Source organism: Hemitrygon akajei, chromosome 2 (genome assembly GCF_048418815.1).
Source record: "Hemitrygon akajei chromosome 2, sHemAka1.3, whole genome shotgun sequence".
Taxonomy (NCBI): Eukaryota; Metazoa; Chordata; class Chondrichthyes; order Myliobatiformes; family Dasyatidae; genus Hemitrygon; species Hemitrygon akajei.
In genome coordinates this window covers 14,144,714-14,158,616 of record NC_133125.1, presented here as the reverse complement: position 1 = coordinate 14,158,616, position 13,903 = coordinate 14,144,714, and the positions used below count along the sequence as shown (strand labels likewise).

Sequence of the window (13,903 nt, the reverse complement as noted above, 5' to 3'; positions counted from 1 at the left end):
GCCTGTAAAATTTCAAAATAACATTTGATTGGTATTCTAAGAGTAACTTCACTGCATGGGAGGGGTAGAGGCCCGACTGGGTGGACATTGGTAAAGTGGTGTAACCAACCATCATTTATGCCCAGAGATTTCACACTCCTGTGCATGAACTGGAGGTTCTTGGTACCAGCCCAAATGTTAGCCCTTCATCTGAAGCTATCATGGATCAGAAATTACAGGGGTTGGTGGAGTTGAATGAACATCTCTTTCCTTGTCCACCTAGTAATCCTTTACCATGGCAAAACTTGGAACAGAGTATGTGTTTTGAAGGTCTGGCGTGGGAATGTGAATGAGGTGGCCTCCCCTGAGGAGCTGATTGTATATATTTAGGGTTCCATTGCTGGCTGGGGATCTATCTAGAGCAGGGGTGTCAAACTCAAATACACAGTGGGCCAAAATTTAAAAATCGGTACAAGTCGAGGGCCGGACTGGTTCAGCGTTTATTGCAAAACTTATTGAAATGAATTTATTACACATATTAACCTGGAACTAACAAAGCTTAGGTTATTGCCTACAAAAACAACATTGAACATTAAATAAATAAAAAATCAGTTGCATTTATTTCTTATGGCTTTATCTGCAGCTTTTCCAGAGTAATTTCTAATGAAAACATTTTTCCACAGGCCAACACTCTGTGATTCACACTAGTCTAAGCCAGATACTTGGCATCTCATCTTGGATGCAAGTTCATCAATGTTTGGAGTCAGGCTCTGAGCTGAGGAAATCCTCAGAATTGAGTGAAGGTGTTCATCAGACGACTCCTGTGTGATGTTTTGTTTATCTTCATCAAAGAGAACAGTTGTTCACACAGATATGTGCTGCCAAACATAGAGAGCATTTGAGCAGCTTGGGTACGCAGCTGGGGCATTGTGTCGGGAATGAAACGTAGAAACTGTGCAGCGCCCATCGAGTCATACTTTGCCTTGAGTGTGTCACTACATTGGAGTTCAATCAGCTCCATTTGTATGTTGGTGCGCTTTCCACGTCAGCTGCAAATGGATTACTGAGCAGTTCAAACCTGCTTTTTTGGGCTTCAAAGTCGGCAAATCGCCGTATGAAGTCGGCACCAAGTATGCTAAGTTTTTCAGCAAACTTTGCACGTGGGAACACTGCGGTAGAAACCTGCTCTTTCATGGTTTGGCAACACGGAAAATGGCTCAAGTTTTCTTGCTGCATCTGCGTCTCCCACAGGCGCAGCTTGGTTTTAAAAGCCCTCACTGCAGCGTACATGTCTGTGATCACACGACCCCGCCCCTGAAGCTGCAGGTTGAGCGCATTGAGATGGCTGGTGATGTCACACAGAAACGCCATTTCACAAAGCAACTTTTTATCCCGGAGCTCTGTTGTGTCTTTCCCTTTGCTTTTCATGAACTGACAGATCTCCTCACGCAAATCAAAACATCTTTTCAGCACTTTTCCTTGGCTTAACCATCGCACCTCTGTGTGATAGGGCAAATCATTATATTCTGAACCCAACTCCTCCAGAAACGACTTGAACTCGCAGTGATTCAAACCTTTGGCTCTTATGAAGTTAACTACTCGTGTTATGGTGCTCATTATATGTTCCATTTTCAAGGCTTTGCCACACAACGATTCCTGGTGTATGATGCAGTGATAAGCTGTCAGCTCACCTGCGCCGTTTTCCTCCCGCATCTTCTCCCGGATCCTGCCCACCAATCCACTCTTTTGACCGCACATCGCGGGCGCTCCATCTGTCGTCAGTCCCACAAGTTTATCCCAAGGCAGCCTTATTATATTTACACATCTGGATACCTCTTCAAAGAGATCTTTTCCAGTAGTTGTGCCATGCATTGATCTTAATCCCAAAAGTTCCTCTGTTACACACAGACTTGAGTCCACTCCACGAACGAAAATTGACAATTGGGCAGTATCAGAAGTGTCCCTGCTCTCATCCACAGCAAGGGAATATGCGATGAAATCTCTTCCCTTCCCCGCCAGCTGTTGTTGTAGATTGGTGGCAAGCTCATGTACACGGTCAGCAACGGTGTTTCTGCTCGGGCTCACATTTGAAAATGCTTGCCTTTTATCTGGGCACACGACGTCGCAAACTTTCATCATGCAGTTTTTAACAAATTCTCCCTCGGTAAAGGGCCGGGGCTGATTTAGCGATCTCTGCTGCCACAATAAAACTAGCCTTTACAGCAGCCTCACTTTGTGTTTTGGCTTTTGTGAACATAGCCTGCTGTGACGCCAGACTTCTTTTCAACTCTTCTACCTTCTGGAGCTTCTGTTTCTTGTCCAGATGCTTGTATTTGTCGTGGTGTTTCGTTTCATAGTGTCGTCTTATGTTATATTCTTTAATTACAGCCACACCGTCTCCGCACACAAGACAAACAGGTTTGCCCTTTATATCTGCGAACATATACTCTGCCTCCCACCTGCCTTGAAAACCCCTGTTTTCAAAGTCCACCTTTCGTTCAGCCATTTTTGGGGTGAGGGATAGCTGAAAGTTGACCACACGTGACTAGCGCCATAAGGATGCTGATGAGAGAGTAAGGCAAGCGCGAGCAATGCACTGGCAGTGCATTGTGGGATTTGTAGTATTAGTGGTGCATGCAATATACTGGTGGGCCAGCTCTAATAGAAAAAAAATTTATTCATTAATGATATTCAGGAAATAAACCAGGGAAACCGAATAAACACTAAAAACCCTGAAAACCTGGTACCTGAATAAACTCAGCATTAGCCATATCATACGTCATAGGCACTTCGATTACTGGGGCCAGCTTTAATAGTAATTAGATATTATCTCGCGGGCCAAAGATAATTCCACCGCGAGCCGGATTTGGCCCGCGGGCCTTGAGTTTGACATATATGATCTAGAGAGTGGGAGATTGGAGGTTTGCTGTTCTGGAAGAGGCAAGTAATAAATTCAATTTATGTAGATGTCAGGTCAGCCACTATCTGTTAAACAAACTGATAAAGTGGAAAAGATAAGATGGAATTTGTACATGGTACAATATAACAAGTGAAAGTAAAGCGCTAAAAGAAAAAGTCCAGCCCTTTATAGGTTAGTTATTATAAGCTCTGCCACAAAGAACATAGCCAAAATGTAACCAGAACACTAAGGAAGGTGCTGAATTTCTCCCATTCTTTGATTCAGTTAGATTTGTTTCATGTTTATTTATATACATTTGTAATTTGCATTGAGTTAATTTTTTGGACATTTTTGCTGTAAATTTTCATGGACTCTATTTTCAATGATTATTACATTCTTAAACTGTTCCTATTTCACTTCCAGTGTTCTAAGTCCTCTTGATGGACGGTCCATGGAAAATATTCCTAGCAATAAAATCTCACAGGAAGATGAATTTGAAAACGATGGCGTTGTTGTAAAGTGCACTGAGGTCAGTTATGTTGTTTCGAACTTTGTGACAAGTTTCACTTTGAGAATACACAGTAAAGCAATCAATATCTTTTTTAAGCTTCCACCCTCAGAGCAATTGTATTATCAAATTACTAAATACTCGGAAGCATTTTGGAGTATTTTTAGCCTTGAGAGAAGAAAGTCTAGATCAAGGATGTGACCACGTATTACTGTCATGTAATGTGGTTAAGGAATTTTGTAAAGCTCAATCAGTTTCACAAATTTTAAGGAAATCCTCAGTGTTATGATGTGAATTATGATTGTTATAATTTGCATAATCAATAAGCAAAAATTGTCATTAATCTGATACTGCACAGTCTGGTAGACATTTAAACATTTAATGTGCTGTGGGGTGCTTATGATGGTCATAGAAAAGTGTAGCACAGAAACAGGCCCTTCAGCCCATTTAACACATGCTGAACCATTTAAACTGCCTACTCCCATCGACCTGCATCCGGACCATAGCTCTCCATACCCCTACCATCATGTACTTATTCTAAAATGATTAAATTGAGCTCTCATGCACCACTTGCCATCAAATGTTAAGCAATGGTTTGAGGCAAAATAAATGCCAGTGACCGTCACAATGCAGCAATGTAGTACATCTACATCTGGACTTCAGTAAGGCCTTTGACAAGGTTCCGCACGGAAGGTTAGTTAGGAAGGTTCAATCGTTAGGTATTAATAATGAAGTAGTAAAATGGATTCAACAGTGGCTGGATGGGAGATGCCAGAGAGTAGTGGTGGATAACTGTTTGTCAGGTTGGAAGCCGGTGACTAGTGGTGTGCCTCAGGGATCTGTATTGGGTCCAATGTTGTTTGTCATGTACATTAATGATCTGGATGATGGGGTGGTAAATTGGATTAGTAAGTATGCAGATGATACTAAGATAGGTGGCATTGTGGATAATGAAGTAGGTTTTCAAAGCTTGCAGAGAGATTTAGGCCAGTTAGAGTGGGCTGAAAGATGGCAGATGGAGTTTAATGCTGATAAGTGTGAGGTGCTACATTTTGGTAGAACTAATCAAAATAGGGCATACATGGTAAATGGTAGGGCATTGAGGAATGCAGTAGAACAGAGTGATCTAGGAATAATGGTGCATAGTTCCCTGAAGGTGGAATCTCGTGTGGATGGGGTGGTGAAGAAAGCTTTTGGTATGCTGGCCTTTATAAATCAGAGCATTGAGTATAGAAGTTGGGATGTAATGTTAAAATTGCACAAGGCATTGGTGAGGCCAAATTTGACAGACAGACATACTTTATTGATCCCAAGGGAAATTGGGTTTCGTTACAGCCGCACCAAGAATAGTGAAGTGATATAGCAATATAAAACAATAAATAATTAAATAATAAGAAGTTAATCATGCCAAGTGGAATTAAGTCCAGGACCAGCCTATTGGCTCAGGGTGTCTGACACTCAGAGGGAGTGAAGTATTGTGTACAGTTCTGGTCACCGAATTATAGGAAAGATGTCAACAAAATAGGGTACAGAGGAGATTTACTGGATTTACTGGATTTACCTAGGTTTCAGCACCTGAGTTACAGAGAAAGTTTGAACAAGTTAGGTCTTTATTCTTTGGAGCGTAGAAGGTTGAGGGGGGACTTGATAGAGTTATTTAAAATTATGAGGGGGATAAATAAAGTTGACGTGGATAGGCTTTTTCCATTGAGAGTAGGGGAGATTCAAACAAGAGGACATGAGTTGAGAGTTAAGGGGCAAAAGTTTAGGGGGTAACACGAGGGGGAACTTCTTTATTCAGAGAGTGGTAGCTTGTGTGGAACAAGCTTCCAGTAGAAGTGGTAGAGGCAGGTTCAGTATTGTCATTTAAAGTAAAACTGGATAGGTATATGGACAGGAAAGGAATGGAGGGCTATGGGCTGAGTGCAGGTAGGTGGGACTAGGTGAGAGTAAGCGTTCGGCACGGACTAGAAGGTCTGAGATGGCCTGTTTCTGTGCTGCAATGGTTATATGGTAAGGAGTTGTATGTTTTCCCCATGATCATGTGAATTCCTCTGGCTGCTCTGGTTTCCTCCCACATTACAAAGATGTACAGGTTAGTAGGTTAATTGGTCACATGGATGTATTTAATGGTTGGCTCTTTGGACCGGAAAGGCCCGTTACCATGCTGTATCACTAAGTAAAATAAAAATTAAAGCTTATATTAATGTAAATACTTTGCATTTTGTCTGTTAAAATCAGCTCTCCATTTTAAATATAGATGACGTAGGTGAAGTAATAGTTGGCCCTCCTGTGATAAATGGATGAAAATTATAATGGTTCTCATATAAAACTTCTTTCATGACAAGGTTAAAAATTTGCAGCAAAATATATTTAGTTAACATCTTACATGGAGCATTCCAGGCTTGTGCAGTTATGCCCATGCAGAGCCCTGGGCTACAGAAATCTTTTCATCACTTCTTGACCATAAATGAAAGAAATGGGTTAGTAAATTTGTTGATGACACAAAGGTTGAGGCTGTTATGGATAGTATGGAGGGCTATCAGAGGTTACAGCGGGACATTGATAGGGTGCAAAACTGGGCTGAGAAGTTGCAGACGGAGTTTAACCCAGATAAGTGTGAGGTGGTTCATTTTGGTAGGTCAAATATGATGGCATATATATACTATATTAATAGTAAGACTCTTGGCAGTGTGGTGGAGGATCAGAGGGATCTTGGGGTCCAAGTCCATAGGACACTCAGAGCTGCTGCGCAGGTTGACTCTGTTGTTAAGAAGGCTTTCATCAATCGTGGGATTGAGTTTAAGAGCCGAGAGGTAATGTTGCAGCTACATAGGACCCTGGCCAGATCCCACTTGGAGTACTGTGCTCAGTTCTGGTCGCCTCACTACAGGAAGGATGTGGAAGCCATAGAAAGGGTGCAGAGGAGATTTACAAGGATGATGCCTGGATTGGGGAGCATGCCTTATGAGAATAGGTTGAGTGAACTTGGCCTTTTCTGCCTGGTGCGACGGAGGATGAGAAGTGACCTGATAGAGGTGTACAAGATGATGATAGGCATTTGTCATGTGGATAGTCAGAGGCTTTTTACCAGGGCTGAAGTGACTAGCACGAGTGGGCACGGTTTTAAGGTGCTTGGAAGTAGGTACAGAGGAGATGTCAGGGGTAAGTTGTTGTTTTTTACACAGAGAGTGGTGAGTGCATGGAATGGGCTCCCAGTGACAGTGGTGGAGGCAGATATGATAGGGTCTTTTACAAGACTCCTGGATAGGTGCATGGAACTTAGAAAAATTGAAGGCCATTGGTAACACAAGGTAATTTCTAAGGTAAGGACATATTCAGCACAGCTTTGTGGGCTGAATGGCCTGTATTGTGCTGTAGGTTTTCTATGTTTCTAAATGCACTTTGCTGTAGTGAAACAGACAATGCCAGTGAAACTAGAAAATTTGCAAAATTCATTTTGTTCCATAATTATGTAACCCAAGTGTAGCTATCATTATTAAAATTAATGAATGCCATTCATGTTATTCCAGGTATTCTATTTGCAAAGAAATCCTGATCCACACAGTACGACCATTCCTGCGGCACAGAGCCACCTGAGCAAGGAGATTGCTGCAGCCTGTTGTGCGGCTCTCTGCTCTCACCTCAGAGGCCTGAAAGAGATTGGAATAAACAAATTGAGTCTCAGGGTCTCTTTAGAAACTGACAAGGTAAACCAGACTAAAACACGATGCAATTGTGCTTTTCTCAGAAGAACTGTATGTTTTCAATGAGTGTATGTGTGTGTGGGTGTGTTTGTGTAATGTAAAACATGGCTTTACTACTCACTGTAGATTCATAGATTCAAGGTTTCACAGGCACATATTCATGATGCATCCTGTGGTCACCTGAGTATCAAACTAATGAGGATAATGAATAGTTTAATGCTTTGTCCACTTAGTTTTTCCTTTTAGAAAGAATACTTCCCTATTGCCTTCCTGTTCCTTGGTCCTTTATTCTTTCCCCACTTTTTATCTCATATGATGGCTCTGAGTTTCATTGAAATCTTGCATGTAGAGTAGACATGTATAATGTACGTATATGTCACCATATACATCCCTGAGATTTGTTTGCTTTCAGGCATGATTAGTAATCCAAGAACCATAATAGAATCGATGAAAGACCACACGCAACGGGGCAGTCAGTGTGCAAAAGGCAACAAATTGTGCAAATACAAAAAATAAGTAAATAAATAAGTAATAATTATCAAGAAAATCAGATGGAATCCATCCTTGAAATTGAGTGCATTGTGTAAGAACGGTTCAGTGATAGGGGCGCGAGTGAAGTTGAATGAAGTTATCCCCGCAGGTTCACGAGCCTCATGGTTGAGGTGTAGAATCTGTTCCTGAACCTGGTGGTTTAGGTGATCCGAAGCCGAGTGGAGCCAGTGAGATTGCTAGACCTGTTGTGACGATAGGCAAATTGCAGTGGCTCTAGGTTCTTGCTTGGGCAGGAGTTGACCAGCCTCTCGCAGCACTTTGTCACCGTAGAGATGAGTGCCACTGAGCAATAATTGTTGAGGCAGCTCACCCTGCTCTTCTTGGGCACTGGTATGATTGTCCCCCTTTTGAAGTAGATAGGAACCTCCAACTGCAGTAGTGAGATTGAAGATGTCCTTGAACACTCCAGCCAGTTGGTTGGCACAAGTTTTCAGAGCCCTACCAGGTACACCATCAGGGCCTGACACCTTGCACTTTGAAAGATGTTCTGATGTCAGTCTCTGAGGCAGATATCACAGGGGACTGGATACTGCAGGGATTTGCACAGGTGTAGTGGTGTAATTTTACTGTCCCATGCATAAAAAGCATTGAGATTATCTCGGAGTAAAGCATCACTGCCATTCATGATATTAGTCTGTGCTTTGTAGAAAGTAGTGGCCTATAAGCCTTGCCAGAGCTGACATATATCCAATTTCGTCTCAAACTTCAATCCAGGTGTCAGGGGTTATAAAGTGTATAAAGTTATTACTAGAGAGAAAGTTCTTGGGAAATTGAAAGGTCTGAAGGTGAATAAGTCACCTGGACCAGATGGTGTACGCCCCTTGGTTTGAAAGAGGTGGATGAAGCGATTGTGGAGGTATTAGTAATGATCTTTCAAGAATCATTAGTTTTGGGAATGGTTCCAGAAGACTGGAAAATTGTAACTGTCACTCCTCTTTTCAAGACAAGAGAGAGGCAGAAGAAAGGACCAGTTAGTCTGACCTCAGTTAATGTTGGAATCAATTATTCCAGGATGAGGTCTGAGGGTACTTGGAGGCTTTAGTCAGCTTGGTTTCCTCAAGGGAAAATCTTGCCCAACAAATCTGTTGGAATTCTTTGAACGTATAACAAGCAGGATAGACAAAGGAGAATCGATTGATCTGGTGTATTTGGATTTTCACAAGGCCTTGACAAGGTTCCACACATGAGGCTGCTTATCAAGCTATGAGCCCATGATAATACAGGAAAGATTCTAGCATGAATAAAGCAGTGGCTGATTGGCAGGAGGCAAAGTGTAGGAATAAAGGGAATCTTTTCTGATTGGCTGCCGGTGACTAGTGGTGTTCCGCAGGGGTCTGTTTTGGAACCAGTACTTTTTACGTTATCTATCAATGATTTGGAATAGGTGGCTTTGTTGCAAAGTTTGCAGATGATATAAAGATAGGTGGACGGATGGGTAGTTTTGAGGAAGTAGAGAGACTACAGAAAGACTTAAACAAATGAGAATGAACAAGGAAGTGGCAGATGGAATACAGTGCCGGCAAGTGTATGGTCATGCACTATGGTAGAAGAAATGAAAGGGTTGACTGTTTTTTAAATGGAAAGAAAATATAAAGCCTGAAGTGCAAAGGGACTTGGGAGTCCTTGTGCAGGATTCCCTAAAGTTTAATTTGCGGATTGAGTCTGTGGTGAGGAAGGCAAATGTGATGTTACCATTCATTTCAAGAGGACTAGAATATAAAAGCGAGGATGTAATGTTGAGACTTTATAAAGCACTGATGAGGCCTCGCTTGGAGTATTGTGAGCAGTTTTTGGCCCCTTTGAAAGGAAGTGCTGAAACTGGAGAGGGTTCAAAGGAGGTTCATGAAAATTATTCCAGGATTGAATGGCTTGTCATATGAAAAGTGTTTGAAGGCTCTGAGCTTGCATGTACAGTTGGCCCTCCTTAACCGCGAGGGATTGGTTCCAGGACCCCTTGTGGCTGCTCAAGTCCCTTATTCAACCTGTCTTAATGCGGTGGATCTTAGGACCCAGCGGTAGAGATCTGAATCTGCAGTGTTTCTGTTCACGAAAATAATCACGATCGCAATTGAAAATAAAGTGGAAATAATAAAGCGATCGGAAAGAGCTGAAACGCCATCGGTCATTGGAAAAGTGTTAGGCTACAGTCGGTCGACGATCGGAACAATTTTAATGGATAAAGTGAGAAAGGCTGTGCCCGGATGAAAGCTACAATTATTACTAAGCAACGCAGTGGTTTAATTATTGGGTTTTGGGTTTTTGATCCTCCACATCAATCTGGCACGGTGGAGAGCGCACTAGGGAGTGGTCTGTCACTGGATCGAACTCAGGAACTTCCCGAGCCCAGCGCTGAAACATACGTTCTTAAGTGTTTTATATGCATAGAAAGGTAAAATATATATCACATACTAAGACAAACATTTGACTACCTGACACTAAATAATACCAGATGTACCTGTTCCGACTTACTGAGTGAGAGAACTTCCGATTTTTTTCGATCCCGATCCACGATAACCTATGCACATCCTCCCGTAAACTTTAAATCATCTCTAGGTTACTTATAATACCTAATACAATGTAAATGCTATGTAAAATAGTTGTTATACTGCACTGTTTAGGGAATAATGACAAGAAAAAAAAGTCTGTACATGCTCAAACAACAAGTGCTGGAAGAGCACTTCCGGGTTATCGCAATTCGCGGTTGGTTGAATTCGCGTATGCAGAATTTGCAGATAAGGAATTCTGTACTGTACTGTACTGGAATTCAGAAGAATGAGGGGTGACTTAATTAAAACCTAGTGAATGGTGAAAGGCCTTAATAGAGTAGATGTAAAAAGGATGTTTCCTATGGTGGGAGAGTCTAAGACCAGAGGACATAACCTCAGAATAGAGGGGCATCCTTTTAGAACGGAGATGAGGAGGAATTTCTTTAGCCGGAGAGTGGTGAATCTGTGGAATTATTTGCCATAGGCAGCTGTGGTGGCCAAGTCTTTATGTATATCTAAGGTTGATAAATTTTTGATCGGTCAGGGCATGTGGGATACGGGGAGAAGGCTGGAGATTGGGTCTGAGAGGAAAATTGGATCCGTCATATGAAATGGCAGAGCAGACTCAATGAGCCAAATTGCCTAATTCTGCTCCTATATCTTATGGAATTGTTTTTTCACCTTTAAAATATCTTGTGTAGGTCGTACCTGGACTTTTTGTATAGCTCTGGATCATTAGTCTTGAATGCCACAGATCAAGCCCTCAACAGACTATGAAATTCTTTGTTTTCAGATATTTATCCATGTCCCTCTTGAACAATGGTAACTGCAGTCCTATCCCTTACCCACCTTGGATAGTTTTGTTAACACCTTCATTCTATGTCAATTTCCTCCTCTGCTGTCATGATAAAAGTGAAATGTTTAAGGGGAGCATTGGGAACTTCTTCCCTTAGAGGACAGTGAAAGTGTGGAACAAACTGCCAGAGGACTTGATGGGTACAGGTTCTGTTTCTATATTAAAGAGAAATTTGAATAGATATGTGGATGGGAAGGGGTTTGGAGAGCTATGGTCTGGGTGAAGGTTGATGAGACTAGGCAGAGTAATAGTTCAGCAAGTACTGCACATGGGCTTGTTTCTGTGTTCTATAACTCTAATAGGCCACACTTAGGTTGGAGGAGCAACACCTCGTATTCCATACGGATAGCCTCCAGCCTGATGCCATGAACATCGATTACTCTACCTTCCAATAATTTCTTCCCCCTCCCCCTTTTCTCATTTTCCATTCCCTGTTCTGGTTCCCTAACAGCTTCCCTTTTTTCTATGGTCCACTGTACTCTCCTATTAGGTTCCTTCTTCAGCCTTTCTCTTCCACCCGTCTCATCTCAGCTTCTTACTTCATACCTCCTCACCCACCCTCCCACCTTCTCCTTCTCCTGGTCTCACCTTCCACCTGCCAGCTTGTTCTCCTTCCCTTCCCCTCACTTTCTTATTTTGGCTGCTAACTCTTCCCAGTTCTGATGAAAGGTCTTGACCCAAAACATTGACTGTTTATTCTCCTCCGTAGGTTTTGCCTAACTTGCTGAGTTCCTCCAGCACTTATTTATTTAGTGTTACAGCGCAAAAGAGGCCCTTCCAGCCCAATGAGCCACACCACCCAGCAACCAATACTACCCTAGTCACGGGACAATTTACAATGTCCAATTAATGTACATCTTTGGACTGTGGGAGGAAACCAGAGAAAACACATGCGATCTCTGTATAAACTTCTTACACACCGTGCTGGAATTAAACTCTAAACTCTGATGCCCCATGCTGTAATAGTATCAGGTTTGTTGCTCAAGATTTCCAGCATCTGCAGAATCTCATGTTTATTCTGTACCTCCTGTTTTTTGATATTTCCTCCAAAAGGTAGAGGTTCTCCACACCTTCCTTGCCTGTCCTCCAAATTCCAAATACCTCTGATTCCCTGTTCCAGGGAAACAACCTGAGCTTCTCAAGCTATCCATTGCTAAAGTACCTCATCATACAGTCATAGAGAATGGAAACTGGCTCCTTGGCCCAAGTGGTCCATGTCGACCAAGGTACCAGCCATCCAAGCTGATCTCATTTGCTGACATTTGGCTCATTATGTCAAAAACCTTTTCCATTTCATGTCCCTGTCAAACTCCCCTTTACGTGCAATAATTTCAGTACCTTTTAGTTAAAAGGTTGGCACACTTCTGTGCTGTGCTGTTTTTTGTTTTTTATCTACAGTACTGTGCAAAAGTCTTAGACACATATAGCTAAGGTGCCTAAGAGTTTTGCACAGTACTGATGCACCAAAAAAAAACAACAAATTTCATAATAGGTGAGTGACGATAAACCCGATTCTGATATGGGTCTGTTGTGGACTGAGAGAGGGAAGGGGGCAGGGAATCATGTTTGGGAAAAGGGACGGGAGAAGTGAGGGTTCGGGAAGCACCAGAGAGACTGTCTGTAGTGATCAAGAAACCAATTGTTTGGTAACTCAGGGTTGAGTGTGTCTGCACCTATGCCATTCTCTTCCCCCCCCCCCCCCCCACCCTGGCACTCTTGCTCTGCCACCTGCCCCAACCTCTCCTGCGGTGCTTCACCAACATCCTTTGCTCCTACCCAGATTTACTAACTCGCCCTCTGCTCCATGTTGACAAATACGGTATTGTACCTCTCTTCTGCATCCTTTGCATCTATTCGTCCAGAAAGGAAGAATGGAAAAGTTTGGATATTTCCATGCACTGTTGATGAATTTATTGCTTTGGCTGTTTGTGGACGGTTTACTTGAGGTTTCACTGGTAATATGGGTAGCAGAAGAAGTTGAAATCAGAAATATTGTTACATTTTGATAGGAAGAATGAGGAGGTGAGGGCAGAATTCCAGCACAGAAGAACGGAGAAGTACGGATGTAAAAGTAATAGGGCAGGCTGCAAAACTGGTTGAAAATGCTGTTCAAAAGTGCCATGGAATACAGCAGCAAAAAGGTTAAGATGAAATCTTTGAAACACACTGGCTGAACCACAAATGAACTATAGCATTCAATTCTGCATAGCACAGGTTCCACCAGTTGGACCTCCTCAAGCAAATCTTCCACAAAGCCAGTTGAATTCAGCATAAAAATACCTTGAGATTTTTGAGTATATGATGCTGGTGTATTTTTGTCTGTTTCGCAGGTTGAATACCAAGTAGGGTCGAGGGGCCTGCTTCTTCCACAACACTATATGAATGATCTGGATAGTGCTTTAATTCCAGTTATTCACAATGGAAACTCCTACACTAGCAGTGGCCCTTTGGAGATGGAGTTATTCTTCTTCATTCTGGAACAACTTATCTGAAGAGGAAAGCATAACCTTCCTGGATCCCGATAGCCTGAAGTAGTATTGAAAAATGCACAAAACTTGCAAACTGCCTGTCTGCTCTGAATTTTCTCAGGGATACAAGGATCAGTCCCTTCAGCAAAATGGCTATGGCCCATCCACAAAACCAGTCTGAGTGTAATGGTGCAATCAATGTCTTTTGAGAATTTCAGTCATGAGATCTCCTGAGTTACAGGAGCCCCCAGTTTGGATATTTGTAGTACCACAATTTCATGTACAAATGGAGACCATGAGGATGTCTGGTGTTGTTGAAATTGTATGTTAAAGCCTTCAGTAATTAATGTCTAATATCTTAACAAAGCGAAGTTGTTGCTGAGGTTGGCAAAAGACTTAGAATAAATTCAACAGTTAACTGGTGCATTTTCAATTAAAGGTAATATTT

General features: G+C 42.2%; 1 protein-coding gene across 5 annotated transcripts in view; it reads left to right on the top strand.

Annotated features, from left to right (window-relative positions):
• The window catches only part of zfyve16 (zinc finger, FYVE domain containing 16), an 81,818-nt gene extending 67,943 nt beyond the window's left edge, over positions 1-13,875 (top strand). For all 5 annotated transcript variants that reach the window (XM_073067407.1, XM_073067399.1, XM_073067392.1 and 2 more), the window contains 3 exons: positions 3,302-3,407; positions 6,920-7,096; positions 13,318-13,875. In XM_073067407.1, coding sequence (XP_072923508.1) covers positions 3,302-3,407; positions 6,920-7,096; positions 13,318-13,479 — 445 coding nt within the window. In that variant the 3' untranslated portion in view covers positions 13,480-13,875. The remainder of the gene's footprint in view (positions 1-3,301; positions 3,408-6,919; positions 7,097-13,317) is intronic.
• The last annotated feature ends 28 nt before the right edge of the window (positions 13,876-13,903 follow it).